Below are 21,919 nucleotides of genomic sequence, written 5' to 3'. Positions count from 1 at the left end.
TGTAATGATTGGAAAGGAGAAAAATGACATCACATTTCTTTTTCAAACTCTGCCCTTGTCATGTTCTGTTGTTCATTTAACCCTCTATTGATACTGGCAGTCGGAGCATCCAGAGTTAAGTGAAAGTATTGCCTGAATTGTTCCTTAGGTATCTGGAGGGCTTTAAATATATCATGTACCGCCTCCAAGTGGTCCTCTCTACAGCACTCCCCTCCTTTTTTAAATGGTTTGATCAGAGCCTTAATTGATTTCATTATTTTTATGGGGCTACTCGTTGCTATGCATGGAATTGCTCTACTTTGTGATGCAACCCTGGTTTCAGGCGTATGGGATTGGTGGTGGCCCCAATGGGTGTGTCAAATCCCCCAAGAGCGCTGCAACCAAGTTCAGTCACTGGCCCAGCCACCGAGGCACTAGTTCTCTGTGTAGAAATAGAATACACTTCAACTCCATTGAATGTGGTGCCCTGCCGTTTATCCCGGGACCTGGAAATGCATATTTGCTGTTCCAAATCCTTGAACATTTTAAGGAGCCTGTCTGCCTCCTTACGCAAATAATTGTTTTCATCACTCATCTTCTTAATCACACTTTGCATATTGCTCATTTGCATTTGGCATTCATTGAATTCTTTGTTTCTCTTGTCTCTTTCTTGAAACATTTTAACCATTTCCTGTTCGGCATTTTGGAGATTGCTTTCTTTCTCAAAATGTTCTTTTTGTAAAACCTGCATTACCAAAACAACTTAATCTTTATCTTGTCTAATATGATCTACCAACGCTTTAAAGTGTTTTAATTCTTGCTCACTATCCTCAAACTGCTTCTGTCTTTGAGACAATGGAGTGTTGAGATCTTTAAATTTTGACTGCATGTCCTTTTGACATATCTCCAATTGTGTTCTTAACTTTTCCTCCTTTTCACTTGCTCCATTCAATTCAGCTCTTAACCTGCTAATCAGCTTGGTATCATTTTCTTGCATTCGCATTTGAAGTTCCCCCACATGACCTTGCTTCGCTCGTCTCAGAAAGACAGGCCCAGTCAGCACAAACTGCTCCTGTAATCTTGGGTGTCTGGGAAGCACGGCAAGAAACTCTCAAGCCAGCGCTCAGTGACACCATGAACGTCTGTCTTCAGAGCCCAGTCAACACAAACTAACTTTCTTTTTCCTCCCTTGTCATCAAGAGAGCTCTCCTCCAGTCCCTTTTTACATAGTTTTATCTGCCGACACTTTCCTCCAATCATATTAAAAAGGATTTTTTCAACAGCACCCTTTACTTTTATAACAATGGGATCCTTGCTCACCGAGTAACTGTATCAATTATTATTTCCTGCTAAGCATACTTTCTGCTTTCTGCAATCGAACACAGAAAGAGAGAGAGAGAGAAAAAATAATAATTGCCAGTGTGCGTTTAAATTGCATTATAGCAGTGCTACCAAAATATGTATTTTCACCTAATTTTGCACATGAGACTACATTATAATGTTAGAAAGTTAGAAGTAGTGATTAGTAACTGTTAATTAAGTTAGTTATATAAATAATGTAGTCTTCTATGTATGAGGTATTAAAAAAATGGTGCACTTGATTCTCTGCAGTTTCACATTGGGCTTTTGCTGTTTTATGGATTCTCCAGCATGGGGTCTGGCATGGATTCACATGCTCATGAATATTCCCCGTCGTCAGGCTGGGAATCCTCGGTAAAGAAAAAATCAGTATCAGTTTCGTTTCTGATCTGTCTTTCTTAGTAGTAACCAATCACTGATCTCTGGGTCACACTGCCCCCAGCCAATGACTGCCCTCTCCCTAAGCCCCGCCTCTGGCAGCCATCCTCAGATTTTTACCGCACGCTCAAGTTTTGGGAGTCCTCGTGTTTAGTTCTCGAGTTTTTTACTGCATTTGCACATTTTTTCAGGAGAATTTCTCATTTTTTCGGTTTAATCGAGCCTCAAGCTCCACCGTTTCTACTTCCGATAACGGGGACCCGTTTCGGAATTCTTCTATGCCCCTCAATGGTGAAGTTTTCGTCCAGTTTATGCTTCTTGGAGGATTCCGGAAGATCTGCGGCCTACCTCAACGGACATGGCCCAGGACAAAGGGAGCTCATCGCCCGGATCCAAGCTGTTCAGGAACTGCCCTGGATGCGGATTATATAACGTTTTCAAGGAGGGCGAGCATTTGCGATGTCTCTACTGCCTCCATGGGGACAAGACACACGTGGAGAAGGAATGTGCGTTCTGCAAGAACCTTTCGGAACGGACCAAACAAGATCGTTGTTCCCGCCTCGCCACCTGGCTGGAGAAGGGCACAGCAAATGAGAAGGCGAAGAAGAAGTCTGAGCGGGCTTCTAAGTCCTTTTAGGGCACCCCGGCGACGGGGGCCCAACAGAAGGCCAAGCACTGCGAGTCCACGGGCTCTGGGAGCGCCGAAAGGTCGGGATCTTCGGTTGCCAAGCAGGGCGCTACTTCCCCGGCACGTTCGACCACGAGCCAGCGCTCTGGTTCGGGGAAGAGGAAGTCCGAGAACCCGGGTAGGCCGCTGGAGTGGACCCGGTCGATCTCGAAGGGGGAGCGAGGCGTTGACCCTCCCCCCAAGGCGAAGGCCCAGGACGCACCTAAGGTGGTGAGGGCCTTGATCCACCCGGCTAAGGCCTCTACCGAAGTGGTCTCTGCGACCCTGGCGGAGCCGGCTGAGACTACGCCAATGGAAACGGCCACAGGGCCCAGAGTATCCCTGCCGCCGCAGAGGGAATCCTCTTTCCAGCCCATCGCTAAGACCCCCGTGAAGCCCCCAGCTGAAAAAGAGGGGGGGCGTCCGGTGGCCATTACAGACTCTGAATCAGCCTCTGAGGAGAAACTGGTGGAGACCGAGAGGGGCCTCAACGAAAGGTCCATAGGTGTCAACGAGAGCTTCATAAACCTCAACGAGAGGTTCAAGAAGGTTCGATCCCAGGGGACGGTCCCTGCTGATGTGATCGAAGATAGCAACAAGGACGACGAACAGGGTCCAGTGGAGCGGCCATCCCATCCGTCGAAGCCATTGCCCGAGCCCCAGGATAGCTTGGCGGCCATTTTGTTGGCAATCCAATCCTTATGTACCAAGATAAGGACTAGATTACCACGGACCCCCGACGGAGGATCCAGAAGCAGGCCCATCGGGAAAACCTCCAAACAAGCGGAGGAGAGTCCACCCCTCTCCGCCCTTCATGCCCGCGAGGCTGGTGGACCCCTCATCCCCCTCGCCGGGAGAGGATATGGCGACGCGGACGGACGATGACGGCAGCGATGACGCAGCAGACATCCCGTCGTCACTCCCCCCGCGGGTGTCCCCAGCCGACGAGGTTGGCTCTTTCCACGCCATGATAACCAGGGCATCCGAGCTCTTCCAGCTCTGCCCTGAAGAACATAAAAAGGAGGGGTTTCTGTACCAACGACGAGAGGCTAAGAGGAAGACGGTCCTCGCGGTGCCTTTACTCAACGACATCTGGGACGAGGGGCTTGCTGTCCTCAAGAACCCTGCCATGACACCCACCAAGAGGGACAGGTATGAGAAGAAGTACCGAGTCCCTGATGCCGCCCCCTTGTGCCTCAGGGCCCAGCCCACGCTGGACTCGGTCGTCTCGGCAGCGGCTAAGAAGGAGGCAGCGGGCGCGGCGGCTTCAACTTCCACTTCCCCGCCGGACAGTGAGGGTAAGAAGTTGGACTCTATGGGACGACGAGTCATCTCGTTGGCGGCGACGACGATTAAGGCGACCAATGCCTTTGTGATCGTGGCCCGCTACAACAGGGAGCTCTGGTTCAAGATAGCTCCCCTGCTAGATTTCCTGCCTGATGACAAAAGGGCAGAGGCCCTAGAAATTCTTCAGGAGGGCGAGGTGGCATCGAATCACGGCATTACGTTGGCAACGGATATTGCCGATACCGGATTTCGCCAACTGGGCAACAGAGTTTGCCTCCGACGACGAGGATGGCTCAAGGCGACAGACTTTCGCCAGGACGTCCAGACCAGAGTGTTGGACATGCCGTTCGACGGCAACAACCTCTTTGGTAAGGCGGTGGATGAGTCTCTACAGGCCATCAAGACCGACTCGGAGACAGCCCTGGCCCTTCGGGTGCTTCAGCAGCGACGGCCCTTTCGGAGCTCTGGAGGCAGACAGGGTGCCTCCAAAGAATCCAGCGGTGGCTCCTCCACCTACCGCCAGGCGGCCCGCTCCTCTTCTCAGGAGGCCTACAGAGGTCGCGGCAAGCAAGGGGGTTCCTGCCGTCGTCACCAAGGAGGCCAAGGAGGCCAAGGCGGCAAGGCCGCTTCCAAGCAAGACTGACACGGCCGGGTGGTCGGGCCCCCACCGAAGCACCCCAGTGGGAGGCCGACTGACGAAGTTCGTCAGGGTGTGGGAGTCCATCTCCACCGATCGTTGGGTGTTGGACACCCTGGCCAACGGGCACTCGCTGGAATTCCTAAAGAAGTGCCCTCGCATTCCTCCCGTGGCCAGGAAGGAGAATCACGTCCCTCAACTGCTGTTGGAGGTAAAGGCGATGCTCAAGAAAGGTGCCATCGAGCTTGTCCCCAGGAGGCTCCGGGGCTCCGGAGTATACTCAAGGTACTTCCTCGTCGGGAAGAAGACGAGCGGTTGGCGCCCCATCCTAGACCTGCGTCGGTTAAACAAATACATCAAGGCGCAGAAATTCAGGATGGTCACCCTCCAGCACGTGCTGGGATTGCTGGAGGAAGGCGACTTCCTATCGTCGCTGGACCTGGAGGATGCTTACTTCCACATCTAAAAAGGCACAGGAAGTTCCTCAGGTTCGTGGTTCAAGGAGCCCTATCGTTCGGATTAAAGTCGGCACCCAGGGTTTTCACCAAGTGCCTGGCACCAGTGGCGGTGCGGCTGCGTCTGCATGGGATCCACGTCTACCCCTACCTGGATGACTGGCTAATCCGGGCAAGGTCAAGGGAACTCGCCGTCAATCATACGGAGAGGACCGTCCGGTTGCTCACAGAGCTGGGGTTCTCCATCAACTACCCCAAATCCCACCTGGTTCCGTCGCAAGTAGCACTGTTTTTGGGGGCGAATCTCGATACAGTGGAGCAATTGGCCTCCCCTTCAGAGGAGAGGATCAAAACCATCCTGGGCAAGGTACAGCGACTGTTAGCCACGGACGTGGCCAGGGTGAGGTCCATCAAGTCCCTTCTCGGGATGATGTCCTCATGCATCTACCTTGTACCCCTTTGCAGACTCCGGATGCGTCCGCTACAGGAATTCCTCGACGCCCGCTGGTTTCAGGCGGGGGGCTGCTTCGAGGACCGGATCCCCCTCGACGAGGAGTTCAGTCGGGCGATCCTATGGTGGGGCACCCGGGCTCACCTCATGACGGGCACGGACTTTCAAACCCCAGCGTTTCAGGAGACGGTGACTACGGACGCCTCTCTGGAGGGTTGGGGGGCCCACACCGGAGACCTCCACGCAAGAGGCCTTTGGCTCCCGGAGGAGAGGTCTCTTCACGTCAACATCTTGGAGCTCCGTGCAGTGTTCTGGGCGCTCAAGTCGTTCCTTCCATCCCTCAAGGACAAAGTGGTGAGGATCTTCACCGACAACACCTCCACAATGTTCTACATACGGAAGCAGGGAGGGACCAGATCCCCAGCCCTATCGAAGGAGGCCCAGGATCTGTGGCTCTGGGCCATCGCCCAGGGGATGTTTCTGGTTCCCTTCCACCTGGCGGGAATAAAAAACACCATCGCCGACTCACTCAGCAGGGAGCTGCGCTCGTGCCACGGGTCGGAACTGTGCCAGGATCAAGTGGATCGACTCTTCCAACGATGGGGCAAACCCCAGATCGACCTGTTTGTGACGGCGATGAACTCCAAGTGCCAGAGGTTCGCCAGCAGGTTCCTACAGCCGAGGAGCATGGGCGATGCTTTCTCGTTCCCTTGGGACGGCCTGTTTCTATACGCGTTCCCTCCATTGCCGCTCCGCCTCATCAGCCAGCTCAAGAAGTCCAGGTGCAGGATGATCCTCGTCGCACCGGCGTGGCCGAGGCAGGTCTGGTTCCTGGACCTTCTGGACTTGTCAACGTCCCCACCAGTCAGGCTGCCGGCGGACGCGGATCTTCTCTCCAGAGAAGGAGGCGCCATTCTACACCACAACCCACAGTCGCTGAACTTGCAGGCATGGATCTTGCAGCGCTAGAGTTTGGAGGGTACGATATCCCGGCTGATTGCAGAGAGGTTCTTGCAAAGGCCAGGGCGTCCTCAACTCTCAAGTGTTACGGTCATAAATGGAAGAGGTTCTCTGTCTGGTGCCGTGCACAGAAGATTAACCCTCTGCGGATTACGGCCCATCAAGTGCTGCCGTACTTACTGTCGCTGACCAAAGCTGGACTGGCTCACGCCTCCATAAAAATACATCTGGCTGCCATCTCCCGATATACCAGGTCTACGGGACGGGCGTCCTTGTGGTCTCATCGCCTGGTAAAGGAATTTATGAAGGGACTATTCCGATCATTCCCGCCGGTGAAGGCTCCTGCCCCGGCGTGGGATCTTAATGTGGTGCTGACTAGGCTCATGGGGGCCCCATTCGAGCCTATGTATTTGGCGCCCTTGAAGTTCCTGTCATGGAAGACAGCGGGAGACAGCGTTCCACGTGGCCATCACCTCTGCATGACGAATGGGAGAGATTCAGGCCCTATCTTGCAAGCCTCCATACTTGACTTTTCATGACACAAATGTAGTGCTTAGGACGCTCCCCTCCTTCATGCCCAAGGTGCCGTCGGACTTCCACCTCAACGAGCCCTTGGTGTTACCAGTTTTCTTCCCGTTGCCTTCGACGCCGGCCGAGAGGACTTTGCACTCGCTGGATGTAGCTAGAGCGCTGAAGTTCTACGTGGACCGCACAAAGAGTTTTCGGAAGACGTCACAGCTATTCGTGAACTTTGGGTCTGTGAATCAAGGGAAGGCTCTCTTGAAGACTTCCATTTCCAGATGGCTCTCCGGCTGCATCATGCATTGTTACCGGTTGGCAAACCGACCGCTGCCCGGCCATCCGAGAGCCCATTCGACCAGAGCGATCGCTGCTACCACAGCGTTTCTGTCTGGAGTGCCCCTGCTGGGCATCTGCAGGGCTGCTACGTGGAGGTCGACGCACACCTTCACAAGATTCTACTGCGTCGATCGGGACTCCAGGGAGGAGTCCAGGGTCGGCCAAGCAGTGCTGCGCAACCTGTTCGCTTAAGGTGAGCCTGGTGAGGAGTTGAGATGCTTAATGTTGAGTTGTTGTATTGCTTAATGTTGAGCCTGTTGCCACCTCCCGTGGTTGTGCATGTGTATACTAATATGTATTCTTTTATTCATGAGCATGTGAATCCATGCCAGACCCATGCTGGAGAACAACAGTTACAGGTAAGTAACTTGTTCCTTCTGTACCTTGCATGCCACCAGCAAGATATTCACATGTTATATTGGCAACACAAAAATAACTATGTGTGTGCCACATTACTGCTGGCAACAACAACAACAAATAAATGCCATTACATTTAGTAAAGCGCTATATATTCTTATAAAGCGCTATATATATTACTACAATCCTCTCCTGGACACCTGTCCTGGCGGTTACTTCTGCTTTGGGTCCGCCGTAGCTCTGGTATTCCGCTCTGCTACATCAAGCGAGTTTGAAACTTGCAGGCTTCCTGGTTTCCCTCTTCTCCAGGTGTTACGTGGTGTGAGGAGTCAGAAATGAGAGGCGGACACAAAGTTGTAATGTTTTCAACATTAGAAATTTTATTACAATAAAAGTGTTTGGATAAAGGCCTTTCTGTCATTATCCTAAAGAGAGTTTCCCTGCTTAGGAAATCAAAACTAAAGATCAGTCTGTGTCTCGTTAAAATTAGCAAACTGTCCTTGTGTCCAAAATGTATCTGACCCTCACACTAAAAATTTACAACAAGAAAGTGCTAGATAAATGTCTCTGCTTTAGATTCAGCAAAAAGTGTGCAAAAACAAAGTATGTAGATCCAACAAAACGATCCTTGTATCCAGGATATGATTCCCTCCCCTTTACTGTCTCGGGTAGAATATTGAAAATTATCTGTTCAAATAATGATTCTTTAAGAATAGTAGAATGTCTCTTTCACATAACAATTTCTGAACGATGATGAAAAAAGTTTATTTTCCAAGGAATTATGTTTTAAAGGATCTCTCTTCTACACAGCAACTTCTTGAAGATGGTCTCCTGGTGTACTCTCCTGCCAGGAGCCTATTTACAATGTCTTTTCCTTTCACATATTCAAGATAGATTACCTGGTGTATTCCCCTGCCAGTAATCCCCCTCTGGGCTTTGATGATCCCCTGGTATAATCTCCTGCCAGGTATCTTTCCCCCAAAGGCACACACTGCCTGATGTATTTCTTTCACCAGTCTTCTTATAACCTTTTCTTTATCTTTCAGTTCTCTTTCTCTTTAAGTATAACACAGTTTTACTCCTTCACTGTTTATACTTTATTGGCTACAGGTATTACCTGTTCCAACTTCCCACATATTGACATATCATACATGGAAACTTGTTAAACTTTCGTTTGTTAACTTCATTGTTAGTATTCATTGGCCTGTGGCAAGACTTCTTCCATCTTCCCTACATTGACATCTCATATATGGAGATTTGTACAGATCTTGCCTTTCAACTTCTTTATTAGTGTTCAATTGCTTATGACAACTTTTACTCCAGTTTTCCCCATATCGACATCTCATATATGGAGAGTTGTGTACATTTAGTCTTTCTATATTACTTAGTTGATATTCAAAACAAGTTTCCAATTGTTTGTACGCCCCGGTACTCCTAATACATCTGGGCAGACTCACTGGTAACTGCTGGTGTTTCGGACCCGTGGCGTATGAATGCAGCAAAGTCCTTGCTTTGGGAAAGTGTTTCCTGCTCAGCAGACCCTTGTGTAGTTCTCCCACTGGCTTCTCATTCACCCGCTGATTGAACTGCTGCTCTTCAGTGGGACTGCATCCCCGACAGCCTCTCTGGTGCTGCCGGGTCCGAAGCGGTCGTTCTGCTGCACCTGTTGTGCTTCTCCCCGTCTCTCGCCGTCCCAGTAGAAAACACCTTCCTCCTTCAGCACAGTCTGGTCTCGGGTGTCTGCCTTCGGTTCTGCTTCTCACTTCGCGTGCTCCGCATCTCTCTTGCGCACCTTTTCTCTTGACTGGAACAGGCACACCATTTTTTAAATCTCGCACACAGCTGATTCCCATTACAACAACTAGTCTGCATGTTTAGCTTGATGTTTCTTTGAATCCACATTAACTCCTTCCTCTTCCTCGTCTCAATCCTTGAGGTGTTATGGCTGTTGTAGTCCATAGGATTATTGTGTTTTTTAAAGTTTATTGCTTTGGATCTTTGTTTAACTTAAAACCATTAGAAACAGGAGATGTTAAGTGAGCATTATGTGAAATGGTTGGATCAAATTGACAGTATGTCATCAGTATTTTAGAGGTTAGTTTCAGAAGGGGGGGAATACTGTGTCTCTTCTAGTGGAGTCCTCACTTCCTCTCGATAGTCGTCCCTTCCCACGTGATCCTTCCTCATAATACCACCCCAGCGTCAAGTTCAGTTAGCGGCTGCCGTTCCCTGGTCATGTGGAAGGAGATCATCAATGGGGAATCAGTGATGACTCCGTAGGAATCAACATAGCGGCTTGGTGCCTTCCCAGGCTCGTGTTTTCGTCCTTCTCTCTCTGCATGCATGCTCTTTAACGTACTTGTCCCAGTGGATCGGATAGTCTGATTTAACGGGGCATGTTCTTTTTTTTATAAGATAATGCCATCTATTATGAGTTTCTTCGTCCCAGTCTTGGAAATTCACGGTTTCTGGTATTTTAAAACATCCAATTCATTTCATACAGCTTTTATTCGAATATTGTGTCATTAGCCAAAAACACATAATATGACAGTTGTTTTTGAAAGAGTAAAGGTTGAGAAAATAAAACAAACAAAATACAGCAATTAATACACATACAAAACATCTAATTTTCCGGTTGTGTGAAGCCGAGAACGAATATAGGTAGATAGCAACATTCTAAAATCAATGAAAACTATGCTTTATGGTATACATCACAAGATAAAAGACAATTTGTAATGTTATACATATCAATGTACCGTCGTGTAATGCAAAAAATAAGCAGACAAAACGGCATTCTAGAAACATCTAGGGATGGTCTCATAGTCGCCAATATATTTGCCTAAGTGGAATACCAATTGATCCTAATTATTGTCCACCTATACAAAACAATTTTCCAGGCAATGGTACGATGTAAAATGGGATTGAAAAGGCCAGAGCAGTTTTACAGTAAATGTGAAAGGGGAACCTTAATATGTAAAACAAGTGTCCGAGGTGTTGGGAAACCTAGCAGAGTGAATACCGCCTTCAAAATATTGTGCCCAATCCTAAAGAATTTTTAAAATATTGCAGAAAAGTGCATTAGTCTCTGTATTAGCAGCATCATAAGAGTGCAAAAAGCAATAAAGTGCATATAATGTTACATAAAGTAATGGTCAATGTGTTGACATGGTAACATATTAGTTTTATACAAGTCCTCCAGCTTTCATTATTTTTGCTCTTGTGCACCATGCTTGACGAATATAGCTTGCCGCAAAAACAATACATTTATGTCATTGCTGCTCTTGAGGAGCAAAAGAGAATCACCTGTTTGGCGTACATTGTGTGCATTACATATTGTCTTCAGGAACTTGCACCTTGCCACTCGATAGCCCTGACAAAAGAACAAAAAGCGGGCAGTGGATTCCCTGCCGAGACCACATATCAAACATAAATAATGTCCAGTAAGCTCCCACTTTTTAGTAGATAAACCAGGTTCAGTTGAAAATTTCAAGAACAAGCTGCGCGCAAGGGGAGGATTGACGAGGTCTAAGTATTTTTGAAATCCCAGGGCTGGTTTAATAACCAGATATGCGATTACCATGGCCAACTCACTGCACGCATTAACCAATTTCACTTTGGTTGTCTCCTTTGAGGTTTTTTTCACTGTTTCAACGTCACCTGGGACGATACCCCAGGGGTTGTCCCACAGATTTCCTAGATTCATGTCCAACATGGATCTTTTGACGTGTGTAAACCAGGATAAAGATCTAACACCCTCAGTTTCCAAATGTGTATTAGTTCCTCACAGTATATTTTAAGCTCAGGAGTTAGCCATAATCTGAGCCAATAGAGTGCCGGTCTAAGAGTGACACCGCTCTGGATTTCCCGAAGGCCCAATTCCAGATAAACAGTGTTACGATGTTGGCAGCCCAAGTCGCTTTTTCAGGAAGCGTCTTTTCAACCAGGCCCAATTTATTACCGGATCAAGTGGCCCCATCCCATGTATGCCATAGCATGTCCAGCTTTAGGGAGTTCTTCGTGGGAACAGGAGTCCATGTCCCCTAAGGGGGAGGCTCTCCCAGTGAGATTCCACTTGCCTGTACCTCTAGGGAGGGTATTGTGGAGCGGGCTCACCTCCCTAGCCTCACAGAGGGGGAGAGGGCTCCCCCTTGGGGAGAAGGGGAGAATTCCCTCCATTCCTCACAGTGTGTATTTGGTTCTACTTGTAGCTTTCTACCCCACTGAAGGACAAGGCCAATCACGTTATAGTTGTGATGGGTTAGGATTAACATATGCACCCAGGAATTCTGATCCTTTAAGTTCAAATGGCGGATTTGATAGTTTAAAAAAACAAGTAAAATTTTTGAGCACAAGAAAAGGGCTGAGCGGTGTTGGCTTCCTCTGAAATATTGAGAAATGCGCTGAATTACTGCATAATTGTGGTAAACATAGAATACCCCTACTTCTGTGCCCTCAACTGCGTACTCCACCTGAGATTGTGCTGGTGATAGGGCATCCCACCTTTTCGCATAAATGCTGCATCCTGGGTGTTCACAACAGTGCTAGTAAAAGTGATAGCCGTTGTGCACCACCAAGTGTAGTTTCACAATTTTATAACTCACTAATTAGTGCCTTATCCCAGTCCTGATGCAGATTACATATGTCCTAGAGAACCACCACTATCTGGGTTTCTCGTGGTAGAAGCTCAAGTTTAGGCTCGACATTAAAAAGGTCTGTCCTAAATAGTGAATAAAGCTGATAATGTTCTCCCCTGGGAGAGGCCAGGGCCATGTAGTACACTGTGCTGTACTACCAAGCCATCATGTCACTTCATTTTGCTGGTTTCAGTGACCCTAGCTCTGTGGCTTATATGATGCTGGTGCTTTGTTGGCCATACTCGGGATAAGATCATTCCAGCTGCAAATAGCATTGCAATACGATTCAAAGTGAATACAACAACCCAAGGGGCATCTCCATTATGCTATACTTCAGGCAGTTGTTGAGGCTAGAAGACAGCCTACTATGGCTCCAATACGTGTATGTTTTCATAACCATCAACACTTAGAGTATGGCTGCCACCATGTGCTTGTTTCAAATGCTAAAGGTGTGTTCAAGTAACAGCAGTTGGTCCATAACTATTTTGGAATTGAAGGCTGGCTGTCCTAGAACAGAATTAGTTATGACACCTTCTTCCAAAAAGCAGTACAGTGCTAATTTCACCTCTGTGAACTGCCAGTGAACCTGTGGCCCTGACATGAAGCCCATAACTACTCACAGAACACTGTTCATCAGGCAGTAATCAATAATGAGGAGGTACAGTATTAATACACAAATGTAAATAAAAACAGGAAGTTGACTGGCTCAAAAGGGTCTGCCACAGCCTCTACATGTGGGTTTTTAACCTTTTAACACATGGATATAGGATTTGGATTGACCATGTTGTACATTACACATTTTCATGACCTGTTTTTCCAAATATGTGCAGTAAAACTGTTCAATGCAACGTTTGAGGTTTTATGTTGGGGCCTGCCTTGTGATGTGTATTTAGTGTACGTGATTGGGCGCATAATTGTTGCTAAGAAACCTGATCAAAGAAAATAAATGTCACCCTATGTTATCGTTAACATGTTTAAACCGTTCCGTTTCAGCATTCAGATTACTCTGTGACTCTGAACTTTGTTAAGCCTGGATTCCAGATATTGATTACCTTAATTTCTTACAAATTGCATTGTGCAGGCAATTGATTACTATCTGAAGGCTCTGAAGTCCTTGGGTGAAAGAGAGATGCATCCAGCTGTTTGGGATTCCGTGAATTGGGAACTATCCACAACATATTTTACTGTGGCAACTTTACTGCAAGATTACGCTCCGTTGTCCAGAAAGGCTCAGGAACAGGTAAATACAGGTTTAGTATAGAGAAGAATTATTTTTTTTAACCAAATGTTTATTTGCTTTGAAGGCAAGCAAATCACATCATGGTGCCACTAAATACATATGTAAACACTTACTTATTGGGGCTGTTGTTACACCATAACATTCTCTCCAGATGCTTTTTATTTGCTCCTGCCACATGGATTTTGCTCCTACTGCTCCCTTGAGGCTGCTTCTCAGTGATACAGCTAAGGGGTTGAGCGCCTTGCCTAGTAGCTTTGTCCTGTTCCTCCGAGCTAAGCCTGCATCCTCCCTATACCAACATGGCTGCCCTAATGCCTGGGTCTTGATCCTCCTGTCTCACTTAAAAACGGCCCAAGAAAAAGAAAGACGAATGGGTTGCTTCCCTGTGTATCATAGGAATAGCGGCAAACCCGCTGAGGAAGTTAGTCACATATAAACACTAATGCCCCACTGCCCGCAAACGTTCACCTTCCAGTTTTTTCATTAGCTTTCAGAGAAATCACACAAAGAAATGTTCAAAACATTATCCAACATGAAGGCATCTTCAGAGCAGGTCTATTTCTGCCCTACATCGACCATCGAAGCAAACATGAATACCCTGGCCTAATCTTTTGCAGACCTGATAAACAGCTCCTTCTCTTCTCTTCGACTCTAAAAAAAGACCTAGATAACCCTGCAACTTAAAAAAACATCTGATGATTTTGATAACCTGGCCAACTACCAGGCTATTGAGAGCACTCCTTTAATTCTCAAATCCTTGCAGAAAAAGGCTTGCCGACGGTTGTTGTTAGGCAGAAACCTGTGCAGTTCCCTTAGGGACCACTGCAAAAAGTTAAGACTACAGGTGTTGGCAGTAAACCCAATTGGTAGCAGTCTGTACCACCCAGATTTACCTGGTAGCTGTGGCTGAGCAGTCAGACTTTTTTCAAGAAGAGTTAGGTAGTATATAGAGTATACACATTAGGTACAAAAATACAGTAGCACAAGCAAACACTGACCAGAGCTTTGGTATAAAAGTATATAATTATTTATTTAAAAACACACTTGTAAAAATACACTGGCACTAATATGTCAAGCAAGTTCAAACACAGTCATTAGAACTATATACACCTCCCTGATTAATTATTCGACAAGTCTTAGGAAAAAAACACCACTTATTATCATATATAGAGGTGAGCGCTTAACCAAGATGGCACTCCAATAATTATTTAAAAAGGGAGGGAAAAGGCAGAATTAGAAAATCACACAATACCAACACTTTTAAAAGAACCACAGCAAGTCAAGAAAGGCAGAGTCTACTGTAGAGAAAGAAAGTTCATAGGCCAGGCCCACTCTTGGAGAGAGCAAGGCGGAATGTGCCCAAGATCACACAGTTGAAGTACACTTTAAAAGTCTTTGCAGATAGTTCAAAAAGGAGTTGTATCAGTTCAGAAAAGTTAGTTAACAGGTCCCAGGTCACCCCAGGATAGAGAGTCAAGGATTTACAGGACACCTTGAACAGTCTGTTGCAAGGGAGACCAGGCGGGACACAGTACCTGAAATGGTGAGAAAGTTCCAGCGGGGGCAGTTGTTCCTGGCAGCGGGTGAAAGTCGGTGCTTCGTCCACGGGAAGAGAACATCTCGACGTGGAGGAAAGCTGGAGGTCGTTGCACTGCCAGGGAAGAAACCAGCCGCAGAGTTTCCCGGTAAAAAGGTACTACCCTTTTATTCGCGGTAGTGGTGAAGCGTGGCTATCCGGCCACCGGGGTGCTTGGCACGGGCGATTCGACCACAAGACGATCCAGGAGGGCGAAAAGAGGGTGAACTGGTTAACCCCACCAGTTCAAAGGAAGAAGACTCTCCAGGATGAAGATCTTCTCTGTCGTTGGGAAGTGGTGAGTCGGTTCAGCAGGGCTCCACCGGTGGTGTCGTCGTTGCAGGACGGCTCAGCTTCTCCCTCTTCGGATTCTTTAGGTCCTGTGGCGACTTCTGAAGTTCCAGTCCCCAAAGCAGAAAACCCCCATTCATCAGTCCTAGCTGTCACTCAAACATGCTAAGTGGTGAGCCAGGCGGCTCACCACTGGGCCAATCACACAAGAGTGCGACTTGAGTTGCCGAGGCAACTCAGTCCAGGATGCCTATTCCCCCCTCCCACACACCCTGTAGACCCAGACAGAGTGGCACCACTTTTGGAGGCTTCTGTGCAGAAGCCCGCCAAAAGTGGAACAAAGGGCTCGACTTGGGTTGGAGTTACAGAGGTGAACACAAACACCATTTTAAAACCGAGTCCTGGCAAAAAGACCCAACCGGGGAATAAATATTAAATAAATAACCCAGCGGTATCTTTAACATTGCACCAAAAAAGTGGTGCGTTTAAAATGAATGGGAAAATCTCATAGGAAATATTCCGGTGGAATATTTCGCGTGGTAACCACTGCCACCAGCCAGAAACTCGACGAGGGGGGACTGCACAGTGCCCACTCGAAAGACAGACCCAGGGGCAATCTAATTACCCCTACCAGTACTTCCACAATATGATGGTTTGTACTGGTTCTGTTCACAATTTAAGACTAGTAAAGTCAATGGTGACTTTACATGCCCTGGGAGACAGTACTCAGTCCCAGGGTATGGAGTCTATGTTTTGGGGTCACTATGACACCCCTGTGTTACTGCACTGAGGGTGCTGTGTAACACACATCCCAAAAACACATGAAGCCCTGTGGAGTAAAAGACCCCATAGTCCATAAAACACATTACAAAGTCAAAAGACATTCTCAAATCATGCCTAAGAGTGGGAGAAAGAGTCTCACTCTTAGCAGGAGAAAACAATAAACCCTGGAAAAATCCAGCAAAGCTGCTGGGGGAGTCATTAGGTTTGGGAAATTAGCCTTTACAGAAAATTCTCCCTAACAGTTGTGAATCACATAAACTCCTTCATAAGCACCAATGAGGGTTCTGCCCCATTAGAAGTGCTGAATCGACGCTGCTTGTTTATGGGCTATGAATTCCGTCATTCCTTGGACAACAACTGGGCGGCCAAACTTATCGTGTTGGACCTTTCTGCCACTTTTAATACTGTCAATCTCTCTACTTTCTACAACAGCTTGTACATTTCCTTCAGCATCAAAAGCAGTGTGTTCAAGTGGATCATTTCTTATTAGTGCATGACCTTGAAATGCAGGTGAGGTCCGGTCCCTTTCTTCCAAGTACCCATACTTACAATTGTGAAGTTTGACAATGCTCAGCGCGTTCTCCTTGTCTTCTAAACACATAATTTAAGACTCTCACAGATATCATCCCTTCTTTTTCCAAATGTTTTCTGATGACACCCAAATTGCTTTGAATTGACATTACTCTGCTCGAGACCCGCTGCTTATTTCATCCTGCAGCACTCACCAGCCAGACTACATAATGAGCAATACTCTCCGCCTAAATGTTGCCAGGGCTGAGATTTACCTTGGATCCACTGTACCTAGATTGCTTCCCCTGGTCTGGCCTGCCATCATGGGTCCTGCTTCAATGTCAGTCACTCATGAAGAAAGATTTGGGGGTTTGGTTTGATGCCCTTCTACCCTCAGATCCTAGACTCAACTAAACTAAAACAAATTGCACCTCCACTTACATAAGCTAAAGTGCATACTTCCCCTACTTAACGCGGCTCATAAGTTGAAATGACAAGGGCCTTGGTCTTAATAAGGTTGGTCTATTGCTACAGTCCATATAGATGTGCACCAAGGGCAGTTGGGTGCTGTGCAACCTTATAGATAGTCCGTACATACTATCAAGATTTAAAAATTACACAGATTATACAAATATGATATGGGCATGTGGGCTACCGCCCCTGAAACAAACTGCAAACACACTTCAAATACCAACTTGCCCCTGAGGAACACAATATGCCACGAAAAAGAACAGGACCTTGTAAAAGACAAACAGGAGAAGGAATAAGCCAAATACAACCACACCACATAGTCACTACGGCGGAACACACCCCCAAAAACATGTTTGACAATGGAACAAACACCAGGAGAAGAGAAAAGTCTCTATACCTAACACCATATCTCGTGACCAACCCCTCACCGGAACCAATCAACCCGACCAACGATGCGATATGTACCAACAACATACCGGGACTGCACAGAGAAGAACAGAAACACACAGAAGGAATATGAACAAAATCGACGCTCTTTCTCCATATATCACAAAAACACAGGGACACCTCTTTCAACAGAAAATAGAAGAGGAACCGGAAGAAAACACAATCCCAATATGTAACCTAGCAGACCTACTAAATGACGACCCAAAAACCACTGAACTACCATCACACCCTGAGAGCAACTTGGGAGCACACCAATGCGACAACCACAAGCCAAAACAGACATTAAAAAAACAAATCAACAACACCAACAAAAATTCATTGCAACCTAATCAACGCAAGATCAATGTCCAAACATGCCACATAGATATACAACCTGCTATGCGACGGCAGCATTGACGTCCTATTCATCACAGAAACATGGTTAGATGACAACTACAAAATCACATTCCAGAGCTGCCTACCCGACAATTTCAAGTGCACACAATTAAACGGGAAAGAGAAAAGAGGAGGAGGTCTTGCAATAGCATTCAAGGAACACCTGAAAATAAAAATGGACGAACCACAAAACATCAAAAACGGTGAATCCCTAGTCCTTCACCTGACAGTAAATCCGAAAACAAACATAAAATTCATACTGGTCTACAGACCACCGACATACGATGGAACTTTCATCGACAACTTCATAGAAGCCATCACCAACATAACCATCCAACATGTACATTTGATAATCCTCTGGGACTTCAACATCTGGTTTGAAGAAGAAAACACAAACTCACAAAAATCACTAATCGAGCAACTAAAAACAATTATAAACTATGACAACTGGTTAAAGGAGCAACACACACAGCAGGACACACACTTTATGCAATGTTTCGCCAACAAAAACCTTATCACCACTGCACCACCAATACAGATACTCTGGAGCGACCACCTCATCATTCCATTTGTGATCAAGCTACCAACTAAAGCAGGCAAAGTGCCCAATAAACTCCCAACTACCACAAAAAGAAACTGGAAGACCATCAAAGTGAGCAGCTTAATAGAAAAACTTGAACTCACAAAACCACCAACCACTCACCTGGACAAAACTAACCTCGACGTAAAACAGAGCAGCTTCATAAATGTACTGCTGAAACAATCAACGGCATCTCCCCTGAAAAACCTTTCACCCCATCACGAAAGAGAGCAATAGCAGAATGGTTTACCTCCCGGCTGAGTGCCATGAAAAGGAAGAACAAGAAGCTCGAACTAGAATGGAGGAAAGAATACGACCAGGCGAAAAGATCATACTATCGAAGAAAAATCTGATCCTACAAAAAGGAAATTCAAAAGGCCAAAAAGAAATACTATGACAACAGAATCACCAAAGCTGCCAAAAGCCAAAAATAACTTTTCAATATCGTAAATGAAATGAGGAACCCACCGGGATGCAACAACACTCTGGTACCTTCACAGAAACTATGCAACGATCTTGTGGACCACTTCAATAATAAAATCAGCGACATACATCAAATCATACTAAGTAGACGAGTCAGCCAAAGCACACAACCCACCCGCCAACCGTGGAACCACAGAATAAACTCTAAAGCCTTCCACAAATATTAGTATAGCCATTCGTCAAGCTGGTTAGACATAGCAAAAAAGCAGGGTCCCACATGCAACCCTGTCCTCCAGACATCTACAAATCAACCCTCACACAGTACACACAAATGGAATGCTACAGAAACCTCTTTAAACTTTCACTCGAAACCGGGAAAGTACAGCAGTCATTCAAATCGGCGCACATCAAACCACTCTGCAAGGACACGAGAGGCAACGTGGAAGACCTCTCCAACTACAGACATTTCCAACATCCCCTACCCAGGAAAACTGGTAGAAAGCTGCGTCTACAAATTAACACAGCGACCCGTAGAAAAACACCAGCTGCTGGACCAGGCACAAGTCGGATTTAGACCCGTGAGAGGAACAGAAACGGGCCTTCTGTCTATCTGGGACAACCTGAAGACAAACGCAGATTCGCACACAAACTCGACCCTGATACTACTCATCCTCTCTGCAACATTGTCACGACCAACCTTGAGATCCTCATCAATGGAAAAGAAGAAATGGGAATAACAGATTTAGCCCTACTCTGGATTAAATCACTCCTAAAAAAACCAGAACAGAAACTGACAGGATGAAATCCTTCAAATCCGTTCCTCGGGATACCAACTGTGGAGTACCACAAGGATCATCCCTATCCCCACTGTTCTTCAATATCTACCTGAACCTGCTAATAAAGTTCATCAAAAAACACAGACCGACGTGCTACAAATATGCAGATGACACACAAATCATCTATAAAATCGTAGGACAAGAAGCGAACACAACGCTGGGAGAATGTCTCAAAGAAATCTACAAATTAACAAGGGGGGTCCTGGGAGTCCCTCTGCCAGACATTAGTCCTTGTTACGCGAGACTTACCCAGAGTCTTTAGCTCACTATCTTTCACAGAGAAGAAATATCCAAAACATATCAGTCTTTGTCCTACCCTGGGGCCGTTCAGCACCAAAATGTTAGGCAATTCTCCTTTGAACAAGAGTACCAACAGCAACCCCAGACACGTGTTTCGTTTTGGTTGGACCTCATCAGTGTGGTGCTGCTTTGCATCTCTAAGAATATTGAGCAAGGGGTCCAGGTCTGGATTCCCCTAGTAACTTAGGGTGAGCCCCAAAGTTACCTAAATTATACAAATTGGCAGGGGGGTCCTGGGGATCCCTCTCCAAGACATTAGTCCTGGTTACGAGAGACTTACTCAGAGTTTTTAGCTCACTATCTTTCACAGAGGCGAAATATCCAAAACATATCAGTCTTTGTCCTACCCTGGGGCAGTCCAGCACGGAAATGCTTGGCAATTCTCCTCTGAACAAGAGTACCGACAGCAACCCCAGAGGTATTCTTCCTTTCCTTTCCTTCCCACATAAGCTCACTGTCTCCAGAGCTCTGGTTCTCTCTAGTCTTGATTACTGCAATAGCCTCTTTTTAAATCTACCCACCTCTACTCTGCGTCCTTTGCAACTCATCCAGAACAGGACTGTGAGACTTGTCCTTGGCCTTAAACCCAGGGATCGTATCTCTCCAGCACTGAAATCTCTGCATTGGCTCACAGTGTCTGCAAGGATCAAATTCAAGACCCTTTGCATTGTCCACAAGGCCTTCTGGGGCCTGGGACCAATATATCTCCACCTTTCTCTTCCGAAGTATCTTCTTTCTCAAGCTCTTCTCTCCTCCACCTCTAACTCCCTGAGAGTCCGACGTTTTTCTAAGCAGCAAGCTGGTGGCACTTCTCTCTCTTCTGCCGGCGCCTCCCTCTGGAACAGCATCCCTGCATCTCTGAAACTTGAGTAGAGCCATCTCCGGTTCTGTAGAAGCAGCTCAAGACCTTCCTCTTTACTTCTGCCTTCCATTTTCCACTTCCCTGCTGATCTCCTGGCTTGTACTGTACTGGTCTACCTGGCTACCCTCTAAATCACAGGCCCAGGTCCCTGCCCTCCCAGTTGCACACCTGCACTGCCTCTGGCACCCCTGCACTGGGGCTGTATCTGCAACCATACAGCCCCCCCTACTTGCACTTACTAACCCTTGCTGTCTGCACTTAACCCCCCTTGCACTGCCACTTGTTAGCCACACTACTTGTATATCTTCTCCTATGTCTCGCACTTCTCCTCACCCCCTTCCCCTGGAACTTTTTCCCCTTCCCTCTCCCCTCCACTTGCGTGATCTCAATGTCACTTGGCCTAGTAAGATCATTGTCCTGCCCTCCTTTGTTCCCCCCCTTTGCCTTGTTGCGCCTTGAAACACTAATAATACGCACGCTATGAATAAAATATATCATATCATACACTCGATAAAAAGAATCCTACCGTTCCTGTACTTTGCTCATAAAACACTGACAATCATAGCCCTTATCATGCCAAGAATTGACTACTCAAACAGCCTCTACCTCGTAATGCCAGAACACCTGCTGAAGAAACTGCAACGTATCCAAAACTCAGTGGCCAGACTCCTCCTTAAACTATTACCAAGGGGCCACATCACACCAGCACTAAAAATGCTACACTGGCTGCCAATCAAACAACGAATTGCTTTCAAAACGATGTGCATAACGCACAGAGCAATCCACGGCCAAGGAACAGAATTCTTAGAGAAGAAAATAACCATATACCAACGGACAAGAACACTCAGATCAAGCAATAACATCCGCCTGGAACCAAAACCATAAACAAGAAAAGAACTTGGGGGGGGGGGGGGGGGGGGGTCCTCATTCTCCCACCTGGCAGCAAAAACTTGGAACGCACTTCCGAAAGAAATACGGAACATAAAGGACCATCTAAATATCAGGAAACTACTCAAAACCTGGCTCTTCACGTCCAAACCAGACTGTTTCAACTAACAGACACCAATGGAAATAGAATGCGCCAGAAACAAGCACACTTCTTCCACAATCCTCCTCCATGCTCTTCTACACCGTCCTTTCTCCACTTGGTCTATTGGTCCTCCTCCTCCTCCTCCTCTATTGAGCTCACCAAATAACCCACAC

The 21,919-nt window shown here is 46.8% G+C and overlaps 1 protein-coding gene across 1 annotated transcript in view; it reads left to right on the top strand.

Annotated features, from left to right (window-relative positions):
- Positions 1-21,919, top strand: part of EDRF1 (erythroid differentiation regulatory factor 1) — a 1,702,580-nt gene that overhangs the window by 1,106,101 nt on the left and 574,560 nt on the right. The window contains exon 19 of the mRNA XM_069611509.1: positions 13,104-13,262. Within this exon, the coding sequence (XP_069467610.1) occupies positions 13,104-13,262 (159 nt within the window). The remainder of the gene's footprint in view (positions 1-13,103; positions 13,263-21,919) is intronic.

Source organism: Ambystoma mexicanum, chromosome 8 (assembly GCF_040938575.1).
Source record: "Ambystoma mexicanum isolate Mex_15411 chromosome 8, UKY_AmexF1_1, whole genome shotgun sequence".
In the NCBI taxonomy this organism is placed as follows: domain Eukaryota; kingdom Metazoa; phylum Chordata; class Amphibia; order Caudata; family Ambystomatidae; genus Ambystoma; species Ambystoma mexicanum.
Note: the sequence above shows the minus strand (reverse complement) of the source record. Positions and strands in the feature narration are given on the sequence as shown.